This window comes from Podarcis cretensis, assembly GCF_951804945.1.
Source record: "Podarcis cretensis genome assembly, chromosome: 11".
NCBI classification, from domain to species: Eukaryota; Metazoa; Chordata; class Lepidosauria; order Squamata; family Lacertidae; genus Podarcis; species Podarcis cretensis.
Window position 1 is genome coordinate 52,752,260 of NC_137180.1, and position 17,604 is coordinate 52,769,863.

General features: G+C 39.7%; 1 protein-coding gene across 16 annotated transcripts in view; it reads left to right on the top strand.

Moving 5' to 3' along the window:
- Positions 1–17,604, top strand: part of TCF4 (transcription factor 4) — a 344,984-nt gene that overhangs the window by 110,105 nt on the left and 217,275 nt on the right. For all 16 annotated transcript variants that reach the window (XR_013843351.1, XM_079994854.1, XM_079994843.1 and 13 more), the window contains 2 exons: positions 697–758; positions 5,559–5,655. Coding sequence is in view for 15 of the 16 variants with exons in the window: in XM_079994854.1 (XP_079850980.1) it covers positions 697–758; positions 5,559–5,655 (159 nt within the window). In the remaining variant the exon portion in view is untranslated. The remainder of the gene's footprint in view (positions 1–696; positions 759–5,558; positions 5,656–17,604) is intronic.

Below are 17,604 nucleotides of genomic sequence, written 5' to 3' on the forward strand. Positions count from 1 at the left end.
GAGTGAATTGATTGTTTTTGTAGTTGATTTGACTTCTTGGTTCCACCCACCCAATCACTGTGCCCCTTCCAGGTATTGGGATTTTAATATTTATTTCTTTAAAGAGTTGGCAACCCTGAAAAATGCATCTGGTGAGTTCAGGGCCAAGCTGAAATTTAAGTTCTTTAGTGTCCCAATTCAGCAATTTGGTTCATTGAAACACAGGATTCCTCAGCCTGCAAGTTTTCGTTTTTCTTTTATGAGGGATGCTCTCCAAATCAATTCATCAAAAGTGATTCATGAAGGGATATTTCTTGCAGTTATACAAAATAACTTTTATATAGGGAGAGTATGCTTTATTTGCTATGTAGCATTCTCAGTTTTATCCTTGAGCCTGTGTGGTTTTGCGCTAGGTTTTGAATTTCAACTTTAGTCAGTGACTTCCAGCCACTTCTTAAATGTCTCCTGAAAGACTGAGTGACTAGAATAATTTTTATGTGCAAACCCTCCGGTTCCTGAGGGTCCAGTTCATTTCTGCTGTGAATTTAAATGAGTTAATTTAAGTGGTTGGGTCAGAAGCCACTATCATTGTAGTAGCCCTGTGCCTGGTTCTTAATTAAAGGCAACAGGAGATTAATTTGAAACATTAATTTAAAAGTGCCTATACAAAAGGAAAGAATTATTGCAATAAAGCCTAAAGAACTTTTTTGTCCCTAGATGTAGAAGACAGAACTAGCTCAGGGTCCTGGGGGAACGGAGGACATCCTAGTCCATCCAGGGTAAGTATATCTAATCTTTTTTCTCTTCCTCACCAGACTTCCTGTGTATGTAAATTTAAAATCTAAATGTGAGTTTTACACCTGATTGCTTAGGAAAATGTACATGCAAATTTGGTTACAGAGCATCATCTTCCCAGAATTGCTTTTTTAAAGATTCTTATCTGATCCCATGGTTGAATTTGACAACTGCTCTGTTCCTGCTAAGAGGGAGCAGGGAACTTCATTAAAATAACGACTTCTTCTTTGCCTTGCTTGTTGCCATCAGCCCTTGTTCCATTGCTGTAAGTTATCTCTGGTCTGTAAGGTGTGTTTTCGGTAGCAGTTGACTTTTCATTTGTCGTAGATGGCTTTCCAGATGTTTTTACTTAGCAGGCACAAAATATGTAAGGCACACTCTGGGCATCTTGCATTCTAGGAGATTTTCAAGCACAATATTTTGCCTTAGTCTTGATACCATTATTATGATTATATAAGGTGTATATAGATGGTTATTAAAGCGTAAGTAAAAATATCGATAGATAGAGCCATTGTATAATACAATTAGTACAAAATAGTTAAAGTTCATGTATCTGCGTTTATTCTTCTACACCCAGACTAAAAGGGTTCTAGAGGGAATAATAATTGTCTTTGAGCAATTTTATTTGTTTGTGACACAATGGCCATTACAAAGCATGGGGATAATGCAAGTAGCTACAATCACAGATTGGTAGCGTATCTACACTCCTGCTAGGAGAAACACTAGGGAAGCAGGGACAAAACATACCACTAATTATACGACTAATAATTATCAATTCAAACTGAGATTAACAGCAGCATCAAAATACTATTGCAGGTATTTGTAGTCTTCAGCAGACATCATTAGAAGACTGTGGTGATTTTTTTTTTATTTTTTTTTGAGCTGCTACCACATAGATGGCAACCTTGTTTGCAATGATTTTATTGTGGTCTGCCAACAGAACAGAAATAATATCCATCAGGGTCCAACCAGCTCTTGCTCTCAAAAGGTCTCCCCTAAAAAAACCCAAGCTTTGAGAGCTCTATACAAGGAACAGTGCAAAAGGCAATGTACCATATCCTCCACCTTTCCGGTACCACAGGCCCATGTCTGCTGGGCATAGGGAATCCCGTTATACTTTCCCCTGAAGGCATTGTTTGGAAATAATTGTCTATCTTGCTTCTTTTTTGTCTCATCCATATGTAACTCTCAACCCCAAAGCTCCCCCCCAAAAGCTATAACTTATTCAGCTACACGTGTAGCACACCTTTAGAGCCATTTCCCATGATGTCTCTGCGGCAGTAAGAGAAGTGAGAACTGTTCTTCAGCATCTATTGGGATGCTTTGGCTACAGCCAAGAGATGGATCTGGTTTTCATGAGTTTTACAGTAATGTTATTGCTGTTTCGATGTAAGCTACCTTGTCTATTCTACTTGAAAGATAGGTGCATGCATGTCCGTGGCTCAAAGGTATTTCCTAGCAACTGTTCTAGGGCTTCGCCATCTTTTCCCCCCAGTTATATGGTTTTTCAGTATGGTGTGGTAGTGTATTATCCCAAGTTTCTGCCTATCAACCTCCTTCTGATGTGGAAACCTTTATAGTCCAAGGGCCATATTCCCTTGAAGGCAGTTCTTCTATGGGCCACATATCAATTGAGGGTGGAGCTAGTACCAGGAGGAGGGAAAGTGGGTGGAGCAATAAATGCAGATTTTACCTTTGTACAGTTGGCTAGTTTCAACAAAGGACCCATACACACACCCCACACCCAGTATCTTCCACTTTTCCAACTCTATAATTCTATGATTCTATGATCCAGAGATTGAAGAAGGCACTATCAGAGTTCAAGGACACATTCCAGCCAGGCAAAAATCAGTCCGGGTGTGAAGCAAGGCCAGTGAGGAGAAAGGGTGTGGGGCTTGGGGAAAGTTCTGAGGTCCAGATTGAGGCCTGGAGGGGGTTTCATTAAGCCCTTGGACTTGAGATCCCCACCTTTGACTTGTGTCGTGGTCAAGCCAGCTCCATAGGCTGTGTAGCCTGTATATGGAAGTGTCTCTCATTTATGTCCCAGACACATTTTGGAATGGCTCCCCAACTCTTGCTGCTGTTCCTCAAGGAGGTTAAATATTTGCTTTATTTGCTAACAATATTTATATCCTGCCTTGCAATGAAATATCCAAGGTGACTTAAGATCAATATGAAGTACACATACTATGATAAAAACAGCAAGGAGAATCAATAGATAGAAATGATGGGGTGGCGGGTGGGGGAACAGTGGAAGAGAAACCAGAACTAGGTGTCTCTGTCATTGAATCTTCTTAGCAGTAATATAAACACTTCTGCGTTAGAGCTGAAAATTCTGTTTGGAGAGACATGATCCTGTGGGAGCCAAAAGGTCTACTGGGAATAATCCCCTGTAGTCTGACCTTTTGGCCAGTTCAGATTTCTGGACAATTGTGGTATTTAAGGGGGAAAAGTAGTCTTGTTCTGTTAGTTTTTCCCTATTTGTGCTAGTTACTAGATGCAAATTACCCCTTTGTCTGCTTGTTCTATATAACCCCTCACTATTCCTAACTTGGATATAATTGCTTGTATTTTCTTTTACACATAGCTTACATATTTTGTGGACACACTCCAGCTTTCAAAGGGATGACCAGTTGTGGTGTTTTGCCAGGGTTAAAGAGATGATACCTGAACCTTCAAGTTAAGGACATTTTAAAGAGCTGGAGATATCCTCTCTCTTTGACACTATGCTCCTAACTGCAGTCTTCAAAGCACTTTAGGATCTTCCAGCTTACTATTTTGCAAGCCATTACTCCAGCTGTCAAGTTTGACATTCAAGTGCATTATGTAGATGAGGTGAAGCTGTCTCTCCTGCTTCTCATATTACAATGCTCACACATTCATTCCTATTGGCAGTAAGCAATAGACTCAGGAAATACATCTTAGTAGTATCAAAATTACTAATTCTTATGACAGTTGGAGGAGATTAGAACAGTTGCATTCCCCACCCCTCAAAAAAAGAAAAAAAGCCCAACACTCATCTGACTGGTGCAGTTGGTTTATGCCTCCCACTTTAAAGCACTGTGTTTTCCAAGATACACAAGGTTTGAACCAAGCAAAAGAATGTTTCGGGGTCTTTAAAGTCTAAAGTAGCACCATTGTCTATACTTCAAAATTCTTTCTCTGTGATAATTTCACCCCATTCTGAAAGGCAAATGTGTTTCTTTCTGTTCAATGTGGTGCTGTTATGCACATTTATATCATGCTTAAGCAAAGAACGTCTTGAGTCGTAAAGACAGCATTAAGATCTTATAAAACAATATGAATTAAATATATAAAATACAACTCATTCAGACAATAATATGCAAATAATAATGTCTAGTTGAGGAACTGCAAGGAAAGCCAATGCTAATATAAAAGTTTTTAGCAATGTTGTGGTATCATCACTTCTGTTGCTATAAAGAACCGCTTGTCAGTTGTCCACCTAGTTCAGCACTATCTGTGCAGCAGCTCTTAAAATCTTCAGGATCTTCATGGGCATCCACTGGGGGTGGGTCAAGAGGTTAGTTTACCCAGATGAACCATAACCTCCAGATTCCCTGCTTTCATTTTTTGAAAGAAAGAAAAAGTTTCTATCATCATAGGTCATGAGATATGAGGCAGAATATGCAAGCCCAATTCTTCTTATTTGTTTTGTGAGAAACCTTGCTATTCACATCCTGTAAGCTCTCAAAAATATACATATCCAAGATGGCCCTGGCTAATCTGGATTAATTTTATAAACCACTCTACTCAGATTGCAACTACAAAAGTACTCTGCCCACTTTGTGTTGCTTTTTCATAGTAGCTGATACTGAAATACAACCAGGTTGTATAAAAAGGGGATTAGGAGCATGAGCTGGAATCTCCTCTGTTGATCCATTGGACTACAAACTGTCACCAAGGAGCAAGAACAATGCTGACACCTGGTATTGTTACTGCTGGAGAGTAGGAACATCCCCAAAATTTTCCATTTAAATCCCTTTTTCAACTTAGCCTCAGTGAAAGCCATATTTTTCCTGGAATGCTTGAATTTTGGAATTGTGGTAAAGGCAGTTGAGAAATCATTCTGAAGGGGATTGGAAGAGAATCTACATTCTTGCACTTGGGCTGTAATCTCCCCCCCCCCTTTAGAAAACAACAACACATTCTGAAGTAAAACAGAAAATGCAAATATTATATTTGCTTTAATTGACAAATGTAGTTATAAACATTTCTTCTTTCAGTAGTGATATTTGCTGTGCAGAATTTAGTATAACAAATTTTTCATTTAGCGAAAACCAATTGGTGCAAAAGTAGAATGGACTTCTAAAACTAACCTGATTGCACACGGAATCAGCACATCAAACCTCTGAAAGAATTATAAAATAGCCAGGAGGAACAAGTTAATTTCAGTCCAGCCAGTGTTGCAGTCTGAAGTGCCTGGAATAGAGTAACTTGAAAGTTTATCTTTCCTTAAATAAAATATGCAACATTAACTTGTAGAAGTTCTCATTCTTTGGGACTGCAACACAACATAATTCAATCCTTGCCACAGATTTGAAAATGATAACAACATTTTTACTGGCTTGTAGCCTAGGAATTAGCAAAGGTATGGACACAAAATTTTAATGTATTGCTGACAGAATAATTATCTGCAAATGTCATCAGTTTCATTGGAAAAGCAGTCGTGCTTTTCTAGTCGTAATATACGGAGGGAAATGTCTCTAAAAGATTGGAATATGTATGTTACTCTTAAACTCTATTTGTTTCCAATTTATTAACAGAACTATGGAGATGGAACTCCTTATGAACATATGACAAACAGGGACCTTGGATCACATGACAATCTATCTCCTCCTTTTGTGAATTCCAGAATACAGAGTAAGAAAAATACTTATCAAAATTTGTATTACGGCTTTGTGTTTATAAGTACGTGTGTGTGTGTGTGTGTATGTGTGTGTAAATAAAAGAGAGTTCTCTATTTTTACAGTGTTTGAAATCTGTGTTTCCAGTAAGTTTGTGTTTGATTGTGGTAGTTACCAAATGTTTTCCATAAACCATTCCCAGCAGTGCCAATTAAATGACTTGCTAAGGTACCCTGCAATGTCCACAATGTAGAAACAGTGTATACGTTTTATAAGCATTTTCAGTTGCGTGATGTGCTAGTTTACAAATTACGTACTTTTCAGCAAATCGTTGGCATTGCAAAATGAAACACACAAAAAGTACGCAGCGGTTAGTTGTCTCAATGAAAAAACAACTGGAGGTTAAGCTATCAGCAATCTGAAAACGTTGTTTTCTTTGGATAACAGTGTGAAGTTGCCTGCAGGGACTTGTAGTCTCTGGGCTGTAAATTTCTACATTAAGGCTGACCATGCCTGCAGCATGCTCCTCTTCTGACAGCCTGTGGTATTTGGCGAGTGTGTGCCCTCACAGTTGGGTAATGCTCGGCCACTATCATTCTGACTTGCAAGGATCTCTTTCTGAATCTACAGCAATAATTTTGGCTGTCAGAAGAAAGTCTTTAATTACTTGCAAGTGCAGATAGCAGCCTTCCTTTAATCACATGTGATAAATGAGTTCTGTTAAGATAAATATATGATGTAAAAATATTAGTAATCCTTTTTCCCTGGCCAAAATCACACCGTTCTCCTTCCACTTGTCAATGAACTAACTGAGATGCCTTAGTTTCAAACAACTGAACTTGAGCCAAGGAAAGCACTGAGTTGTAACTGCGATATATCATTCTGGGACCAATATATGCCCCTGAAATATTCCTTGCCTTTCATTATTAGGAAATATTTGTGAGTTGTTTAACATGTGAGACAGCGTTGAAGCTTGCAGTAATGTATATGTTAGTCACACACATGCAACGTAGTTACAGCAGTTCCAAGGGGTTGGCGTGAGCCAACAAAAGCAAGGAAATTCTGACCCTCCCTTCTTAACTCACACTATTAGGTTTGACTGCAGGCAGTGTAAATACAATCTTTACATTGTATGCATGGTCTTCTGTGAAACCCACTGTGCTGAGTGATGCTTTAAGGTTTGACCTTTTCACTTTGAGGGTTGTGCTTCTTCTTCTTCTTCTTTTGCAACTGAAAAGTTTGTTTCTCTTGTCTCACTTTGTTTTGGCTTCCTTCAACAAAGAACACTTTAGCCTGTAAATCGTGTTGTGTTTCAGTTTTTGCCAAGAAAATTGTGCATCCCTTTGTTTTAACCGCGAGTATTCGCTTTTCTCTGGGAAAAGACTTTTACAAGCACATTCTAAAGCATAAAAGCGAACATATTCTGATGAGAATTGTTGGAAAGACAGCACACTCATTTATTGAAGAGCTGTTAGGAGCTTGATTTTTCAAACCTAAACAAATAATTGCCCTTTTGTATTTGATGCAAAGGGTCCTTTGTTGTTGCTCATCAGCACTATCGGGATTGCTTGGCTTCAAATGGCCAGTGTGTGTTCTGTATCTGCACGTTCCAGACATTTCTATGCATTCTGGCGCATTTTTAGACCCAAGGATACTGGTCTTCTGTGTGCTTGAGTATGCATATGAGGGGAGCTAACAGCTTCTAACAAGTGTGGTATCATGTAATAAGGCATGCCTACCGTTCAAACCAGTGACCTTGCTCAGTGTTATGTTACCTTAATTTAAAATTGTACTTTTGTAATTAGAATGGTTCCCTTTTCATTTGTGTCTGTTCAGGCTAAACAGTTCCACCCCTTTTGTTGATTTTTGTCATTTACCCTGAACCCAAACTGCAGAAGGTATGCAGAGGGGGAAAGGTTACAGAGAGATCTCACAAGAGAATATCTGCTCCTCTTGTGCCACTGAAATTAAAACATACATTCATTTGCATGTGATAAATGTTAAGAACAGGTGGGTCTGCTGCAGGGGTAGCCAACCTGGGGCACTCCAGATGTGGCTAGACTATGACTCCCATTATCCTCAGCCAGCATGGTCAGGGATTATGGGAGTTGTAGTTGACTACCCCTGCTCTAATGCATGCTCACCTGAGTGCAGTAGATTCTGCCCCTATTTTGCAGAGCTAGCAAATCTGTAACAGTAATCATGCTCAGAAAATCTTCTGTTTAAAGAAACCTCTTCTTGAGCTGGCCTTTCCCTATAATGAAAGGAAGGATGAAAAGTATAAATGTGGGAGACAAGGCCATCTTACTTACTGCAACAGTGAACACTGCTCTATCTGTGCACCTGGCATTAATGAAAGTGCTGTTCTGTCAGATAAGCAGTCTGGTCTGAAACATGGTATTTTGGTGTTTATGGAATGCTACATTTTCCACCTTGAGCAGATTTGGAACTGAGTATGGCTGTGTTTCAGGCTAGACAGTTTACCTGAATGTAACGAAACTGTCTACGAGATGGCGTCAGGGAATGGGAAGTGCAAAACCAGCTGATAGAAAGATGACTTTCAGAGACAGACCAAAAATGATTGTTTGATCAGGGAAAGCTCTCTCTCTCTCTCCCCCCCATTTTTTCTTTTTTTTAAAAAAAACCTCAGGCATTACAGTTTTAAAGGTGATTGTGTCTTACACATATTGGGCATGTTTTATTTTATTATTTTAAAAAAGGAAGAGGAGGAGGATTAAAATGATAGTAATTATGGGAACAAGGATTCACACAGATCTGTTGAAATGACACCTTAAAAGCAGAAGTGACTTGTTGGGTAGGTTGGAGCTACCTTCCTGGGCAGGTGAGTCGCTGTGGACTAGCAGGAGAGAGAGGGAGGTTGTCACAGTGCAAACACACCATCAGGAGCACCAGATGAGCACCAGATTTTTCACTGCACCATGTCTTGCTTGCTATGTACATATACTTGAACCACAGTATCCCAGTTCCGGCATGGCGGGAAACTGATTTTAAAAGCCATGATATCTTCCTCAAAGCTAGGAGTACAGAGTGAGAAAGAATGTAACTAATGGAAGGGGGTTTATAAGCCCAATTGCTGGTGGTGGATTTTGTGTTCATGTGTGTGTGGTTGCAGTGTCTCTGGTTCCCTCTTTGCTTTGCAAATGTGTGTGGGCAGCCCCTAGTTTAATGTGACATAGTACCAAGCCCATGCCTTCCAGCACAATCCTATGTTCATCACCTCAAAATCAAGTCCTATTGAGTTCAGTCACACTTACTCTCAGGTCAGTGGGGAGAAGATTGCAGCCATTCTGTTGAACTTGTAGACTGATACTTGCATAGCCATCCTACACAAAGTAGCTGTTGTCTTAATTTTATGTGAACTGGAGGGATGGATTGGGGGGAATTGGACATAATTTAGCATCATCATTACTGGAAATGTGCAGAGGAACCATGAATATTTGTTGAAATAATGTGGCAACTGTGGACCTACATTGCAAGCACTTGCTTTTAGGTATTAATTCCAGCTTTAAATGCTTTCAAAGTAGTTGGAAACCATGCAAGAAGTATTTAAATTAGCCTTCACTTCAAGCCGTGCAATAATTAGCTGTGGGGAATTAGCAAAGCTAAATTTATTTATGGCCAAAAAAAGATTGACTTCCCAAATTCTTTGTGTAGAAGCATAGCTCTCGGGCTCGCCAGCCAATCAAGTAAACTCTCTTTTACAGAATAAATCAGTAGTGCACTTTTGGGGCAGTGGGAATCTGTCCACATATTTCAGTACTATATAGGAGTCAGAATATATTGCTATGGATGCATGTCATTCCAGATTTGCTGCTCAATTTTCAGGTGCCTTCTTTGCGAGCTCCTCTTACCCTTCCTGGGTTATCTTGCTAGTACATTAAATCATTTACCAATATACAGTAACTTGTTTCTTTACCCCCTGTAGCTTAATGGGACATTTCACTGCTAGGATTAGATTGAGGTTTCAGGCGATCTTGAAGAAAGCTTCTGGCTTTCTACATTGACCTTTTGAATCTCATCTGGGTTAGTGGTTGATATTTTGATTTGGTTACTGTGGTCATATTGTGACAGCTGCTGGTTCATTATAATTCAGTTTCGCTGCTCAGTCTGCCTAGCAGGAATATTTAGGTTTGGGTTGCTTCAAAGAGATTCTAACCATCCTGAGTTTAACCTAGCACCATGTAAAGGTGAAACATTGAAAATGCTTTCTTCTTTGCAGCACTGCCTTTAAGGGGCTGAGCTGGTTAGCATCTTTTGAGTGACAAACACATTGGAGCCAGAAGGGGAGGGAGCGAGAGAGAGAAGAAATGGCTCAAATAAGAGATAAGCCACTCTATGTCATACAAAGCTGGAATCTTATTTGAGGACTACAAGTTTAGTTGAACAACACTAGATATTAAAATACATGATAAAAATGATAAAAGAAATTATGGGCATGTTGGCTAGCTCAGTTAGTAGAGCATGAGACTCTTAATCTTGGGGTTGTAAGTTCAAGCCCCATGTTGGGCGGAACATCCCTGCATTTGCAGGGGGGTTGGACTTTATGACCCTCATAGTCCTTTCCAACTCTACAATTCTATGATTCTATGAGATAAGATAATTGACCCATTGTGTCAACTATCCTGTGTTCCTGTAATCACCAGTATTGCTTAGATGTTAGCCCTCCCCACTTGGAGCTTTACCCTTTGGTGAAATTTGGAGTAGGCCTCAGGTTTGTATCCTTTCCCCTCGCTCCTTGCAGGCCCAGGTTAAGGGTGTGTGGAGCCTAAGACTGATAGTAGTATATCCTGTGTATTGTCCGTCCCCCCATCCCCAGTAGCAGATGGGTCTACGGTCTGATCCAACAGGACTCTTCTTAATGTTCTTAGTTCCATTTGAAGAAAGATTACTAGAAATAAGAGTGGACTTTTTTGGCAGTAGCACACACATTCCCAAATAACCCATCCCACTCCAGATAGCCTCACCAGGTCTGCTCTGACAAATGACTGACCCAATTTCTCTCTCTCACACACACAAACAAACAACTGGCTGAATTTATAGCATTCCAATCCTGACCAAAATAGGAGGCTGCATTTCAGGGTAAGGTGGTTCTACTCTTTTTTCTGCACCTTAAAAAACAAAACAAAACACCTTATTTTTTCCAGTGGGTTAACTCTTTATCCCTCCTTTCAAGCTAGGGCAGTTGTAAGTCAGAGGCTGTTTGCGTATCAAGTCACTGAGCATTTTTTAATAAAAAAAGACATTGTAAAATATTACTGTTACTATCCTGCGTCCGTTTCCCTGTGTTGCATATCAGATATATGTTCACGCACACACACAAACACACAGACACACAAACACACATGGAAACTTGTTTTCTGAAATACTTCATTCTGTTCACCTGGGGAAATGAAAATTAGCAGCTTTATAAAGGTAATAGTGTAGGCACTGAGAATTAATGCCTATGTAACAAAGGACTAATGTTATTTAGTGCCACATAGTTTTCAGGGAAGTTTACATTCCAATGTGTTTTGTTTTAGAACAAGCCTGAACATTTTTAATTAGTTATTTTTAGCTTCAGCCACATTCCTTAAAAGAAAAGTGCAGAGTAATGTGTGTGAAACATCTTTCATCTGCCTTCAGACGAATTTGATCCCCGTGGGTGGAAGGGAACTCCTATGAACTCCGAAATCACTGAATTTAAATCCTCGCTTTGGGGCTATGTTTGAACAAGTTTTGATTTTCAGATAGTTAATTTATAGCTGTCTTCTATGAAAATTCTTAGGGATAGGAAAAGGAAAGGAGAGGAGAAAAGACTGAGAAATGGTGCAAGAACAAAAATAGGCTTTAAAAACTGGTAAATTTTTAACAAATACGAGTGACTATTTTCTTATACTTATTACCTTAAGCTGAAAAAGTGAATATGTAAAATAATAGGTTTTGGTGACACACTTTTGGACTGACTTTAGGTAGAACTGGGAGCCACCCACCCAACACCATAAATAAATACATTTGGTTTAGGACAGTTGAGCAAGGGTTGCTAATTCAAACCAAGGCACTGTAAGCAAAATTGTAAACACCAGTCTTTTGTTTCCTGATCCTGTTGAACTAAACGGTAGGGTGCTGATCACAAAACTGTTCTGGCTTTCTTCAGCTCTAAGCAGAGACTCCTTTGGTGCACAGAACAGACGCTTTATTTTCATGTGCTTCTTCATGTTTATTTTTCTGCATTCCAAATTCACATAAAATCCAACCAGACAAAGAAATAGCTTTCCGAATAGCGTTTATATGGCATTTTAATGGTTAATGAGCTCCCAGCCCTTATCAAGATGAACTTAGTTTAGCTTTCAAATAAGAATTTACTGCTGTTCTCTCAGCTGAGCTGATATTAGTAGCTGAGGGAATTTGAGCTCACACCTGTTCTTGCATTAAAAGGCGTCTATAAGTGACTTCTTTAAAATATTCATAGAGGAGGGAAAATCCAATTTCTAGAAAATCTTAGCCAACCAGGAAATCATTCACAGGCTTGCCTTTTGAGGGGGAGGGGGAACCACACATTTGGTTTATGAATTGGTTTCCAGTATTAATACTTTCCAGAGGTATTTTTGGTCACATAATTAGTTGCCATATTATTTAAAGGAATATACTTATTTCAAGCGGATATGATGGCTTTTGGTATGCCATGGTACACAGTTGCATTATAGCTGGAAATGGCTTCACATGCAGGAAATATGTGAAACAAAACAAATTTGCTGGTTTACTAGATGCACAACTGAGTGCATTCACACACACACACACACACACACACACACAGAGTGATGCTGTTCCCTACTTAAAGTCACAGGATGTGTGGACTTAGCTAGATAATCAATAATCAACTGTGTTCAAGGAACAAAACTCTTTTTTAATCAGATGTGTTTATTTTAGTCTGAAATGGTACAGTATATATCCTATATGAAGAATCAATAATCGTGTCAGGGAAAATATGTTTTAGCGAAAGCATTATAACTGTAGGCTTACCTACAGTTTGTAAATGGGTCTGGAGGTCAGCATCAATACTCCATTTCCAGTTCTACAACCAGAAACAACACATTGCTGTTCTTATCCAACCAAGGCCAGTGAAGGGTAGTCTGCTAGGGGAAATCCAGTGTTGCCCCACCAACCTCAGCCTGTTCTTAGCCACCAACTTACCTGGGAGTGGCACTGCCTATCAACTCCCACTTTCTTAGCCTCTTGAAGAACAGTGCAGGGAAAAGGAGGAGGAGGTGAACAAAAGGAGAATTAGTTGGCTCGGCCTGCCATTGGTTCTGCCTTTGCTGATTGCTGAGTTCCTGACCTTTTGCCCTACCAATTCCCAATGAGCACCAGCCCCCAATGGCCAAGGTCTGTTAATGCACAGAATTAGGCTTCTGCATATGTAGCACTAGCTGGATGAGTAACAACAGCAGTTGGGTGTTGTTCCTCTTCCATCCATTTAGAAAAAAACCACTGCTAGCACCAGCCAAGTTCTGGAGAGGAAGCATGTTTATGTGAGTGTTGGTGGCTGCTGGATTTCTACCTCTGTTGTTTTTTTCTGGAAGCAATTAACACAGAAATGAGTGCTAAACTTGTGCTAGATTTCTAGAAGTACATTTTACGTTGTATGAAAGAGCTCATAAAACACAGAAATTAGCAGGTAAGGAAACGTGGAGAAAACGGTATAAAGTGCTATCTGAATGTAGCATTAGGCTACCATCTCAAAGCAGTATACATGTATTTATACCTCACATTTTTCGCTGATGGGACTCAAGGCGGCTTAAGATAGAAACAAGAATTGCTAAGAACATAGGGAAAATTTTTAAAAACAATGAAACATTAGTAGAAATAAAACTATATTTGTTGTTGTTGTTTAGTCGTGTCCGACTCTTCGTGACCCCATGGACCAGAGCATGCCAGGCACTCCTGTCTTCCACTGCCTCCCACAGTTTGGTCAAACTCATGCTGGTAGCTTCGAGAACACTATCCAGCCATCTTGTCCTCTGTCGTCCCCTTCTCCTTGTGCCTTCCATCTTTCCCAACATCAGGGTCTTTTCCAGGGAGTCTTCTCTTCTCATGAGGTGGCCAAAGTATTGGAGCCTCAGCTTCACAATCTGTCCTTCCAGTGAGCAAAATTATATATATATATATATATATATATATATATATATATATATATATATACATACATACACACACACACACACACACACACACACACACACACATAAATATTCTATTCCATTTTCATGACTTTTTCCTAACCGTTAAGTTCCATATTATATTTCAACTTTCATACTATGTTAAAGCTACTTCCAGAAATATGGTGCAAGTTTCCATGTTATTTGTTTCCAGAATTCTGTTTGCAAATAATATGGAAATAAGTGATAAACTTGTGCTGTATTCTACTGTAGTCCCACTACAGTTCAGAAAGTGGCTTTTACATAGAGTGAAAGCTCAAATATAAAGTGGAGATTAACCGATAGGGAACACCATGCAAATTGAATAAGCTGCCATGTAAATGCCACATTAAGCATTTGATCAAATCTTTCCTATTGAAATCAGTGAACTGAATGGCTCCCAATATGTTGAATGTGGCTTCCATTTCATAAGTTGCAAAATTCCTACATGGACTCTACTAATCTTTGGAAATATTGAAGGCATTCACCCCCCCCCCCAACAACAGATCTCTCTCTCTCATTTTAATTAGATGCATCCTCTAATTTATCTAAGCAACTTCTATGAAAAACTGGTATCTCTCTTGGTAATTGGGTGATTTCATTCCAATATTGGCCTGATTTTAGTGTGAACCTAGTGGGTTTCTTGGTTGACCACTGTGTAAAGGGAATAAAGGCACTTGATGAACAGCTCGTAAAGAGCTGTGATACCTGCTGATCTGTCCCTTAGGTTAATGTAGTGAATAGTGATAACATATGCTGTGCGCTCTACATAAGACCCCGAATTACTTGTATGCATTACAGCCAATTTTATTTGGAGAATAAGGAAAAGTCACATATTAGAAGGAAGTACTCAGAGGCTAGATAGGGCCCTTTAATAGTGCTGTGCTGAAATCTGTTCTCCAATTTCTCAAGTTTTCTTCCAACTTTGAAAGAGGCTTCCATTCTTCTGCTTCATTCCCCACCTGACTTTTTTTCTTACAAGCAGTGCAGAGGTGGTCCTGCCTTGTCACCTCCTTCACTCCCAGTGTTGCCCTTGTAGAACTTGGCAGGGCAGAGGATGGAGACAAAATGAGAATTCATTGGTGCTGCCTAGCGTTGGCTTTGGTTCCACCTGCTGTTGGCTTTCCTCCCTGCTTTCCATCCTCCCAGCCCCAATGGGCACCAGCCATCACTGGTGGTGAGACCTGCTGTTCCCAGTTTGAACATTAATTGCAGGAAAGGGGTACTTGGAAGAGAGGTTGGCATCCACCTGGAACAGACTTTACGGAAGGTGGAGGACTCTCCTTCCTTGGAGGTTTTTAAGCAGAGGTTTGGTGGCCATCTGCCATGTAGTTGAGATTTCTACATTGTAGGTGATGTAGATGACTCTACAATTCTGTGGTTCTGTCTTTCCTCATCCCCTGGAGATAAATAGAAGGTTGCTGCTCGTGGAAGTGGTGCTTGGAGCTGCAAGACTGAGAATAATTTCAAAACTGTAAATGTATGTGGGACTAGGAGCGATGATTGTTATCTCCTGGGGGTAAAGCCTGAGAATGGCAACCCAGGTGGGAAGTAGGAGGAAGACTGCCATATTTGAGGTGTGGCTGCTAACTAGAGTTTGTAGCTTATTTGTGCAAAACTCATCGTTGACTTTGTGATCTATTTGGCCTTTTATGATCTGTATCTCTGTGTGTATGTCCTAGGCTAGATTTTCCCTCTTGGTTTTTTTTTTTTATTATTTGTTAAAATTGTTCTATTAGGTCAGTTTGTATTGATTTGTATTGCTTACAAACTTGTATGTATGGATTTATATTTTTGTTAGCTGTTTACTTACTTACTGATACTGGGGTTGTTTGTAATTGTCTATACATTTTAATTTTTTTAAAAAAACGTATCTATTGTCTTTTCTCAAAAAGCATTTTATAAAGGGATGATATATGTTGTTTGGAAAGTCTGCCTTGTTTTCTAACCAAAGATTTGTAAAGCTGTTACAGTTTTATTGGGAGTTGTTACATTTCAAGTTTTGGGTTGTAAGCCACTTCTGTTGCCATGTGAATGGCAGAGAATGCAACATGTAAATGTTTCAGTAATGAATAATATAAAGAAATTAGTACTGAGGTCTGTTGGTATATGTAACAGTACATGTAACAACATGAGCTTCAGAAGTTAGACATAGTTTTAACTTGCACAGTACTTCAGACACAGAGTACTGCAAATTATCAATATTGAAATGGGATTACTTGCATGTGAGTTTGTTTCCTTAAATTGAATGCTATTTACTTCTGAGTAGACATATAGCATTGCACTGTAAATATATTTGCAGAACCCAAGGAATGAGGGAGGGAGGGAATGAAAGCTAGTTTGGGAAGCCTGTCATCAGAAGGACAGATAAATCTGTCTCTAGCAAAGGTAAAGGGTTGACCCATCCTTGATATGAAAAACAATTAACACTGTTTTATGAAGCTTCCTCCCCTCATGATGCTCACACCTTTTCGGTTTATATTTTCAGGTATGAGTGCCCAGGTTTTGCTTAAACGCAAATTAAAACAGAGATTCTTTCTGTGCCAGATAAATGCAGCTTCCTAGGAAACATGCAAGTCGTATCCCTATTCCTTCATGGCATTGTGATGGAACGGCACTGTATCCAGCGAGCTGACATGTGTTGTTCTTCTGTTCAGATATTTACAGAGAGGCATTTCCTCTTCCACAGCTGTGTTACACCCAGGGTAGGCTCCCCAAGAGAAGACAAGGGTAGCTTAACGAGACCGTAATTCCTTTTCTCTCTGAGGTCTTGTTTATACAATCAGAAATGTAGGTTGCCTTCGCAAATTGACATCCTTTGTTTATATGGCCAGGGGATTCCAGAATGTGTTAGACACACACTTCTGCTCAGCATCTCTGGTCACTCTCCAGTAATTGTGTGGTTGTACTGAATTATCTATCCTACATAAAACTGCTTAGGAAACAATGTTGTCATTCCACGGATTTATTATGATTTTGAGATTTCGACTGTGCTGTTAATCAGTAATACAATCATATGCATGCTTACTCAAAAGTAATTCCCATGAAGTTCAGTGGGATGTGTCGCCAGGTAAGGGACTATAGTGTGGAATCCAAAGGTGGTTTTACTGCCCATCCTAAGCCTCACTGGGCTTTCACCAGCAAGGGGGAAGTAGGGAAGTGGAATAAATTAAATTTTGTGTGAATTTTGATGAGAAACTGTCCAGTTCACACTTTCCAAACCAATTTGCAAACTGAAACACAATTATGCTTTGAAATTTGCACTATTACAAATTTTCACTTTTGCCATTTTTAATGTTTTGGGACTTAATTTCTGGGAAACCATGAACAAGGTCTGATGATAAGGTTGTGGGGGAGAGGATAGAGAGACAGATAAAAGCAGCTATGTTGGTCTGGTCACAAGATAATTAACATAATGCCATATATTGAGTAACCCGCTGACCTTTAAAAGCTGCTCACAGATCCCTCACCACAGATCTACTCTGTCCAAAGGTGAATGCCAGGGATATTTGTAGAATTTAGCACCTGTTGCCATGCATACTTACTTGGACATAGTAAATCTCCCTGAGCTCTGTGAACATTAAAGGTAAAGGGATAAAGGGGTATTAGGTCCAGTCGTGGCCGACTCTGGGGTTGCGGCGTTCATCTCACTTTATTGGCCGAGGGAGCCGGCGTACAGCTTCTGGGTCATGTGGCCAACATGACTAAGCTACTTCTGGCGAACCAGAGCAGTGCACAGAAACGCCGTTTACCTTCCTGCTGAAGTGGTA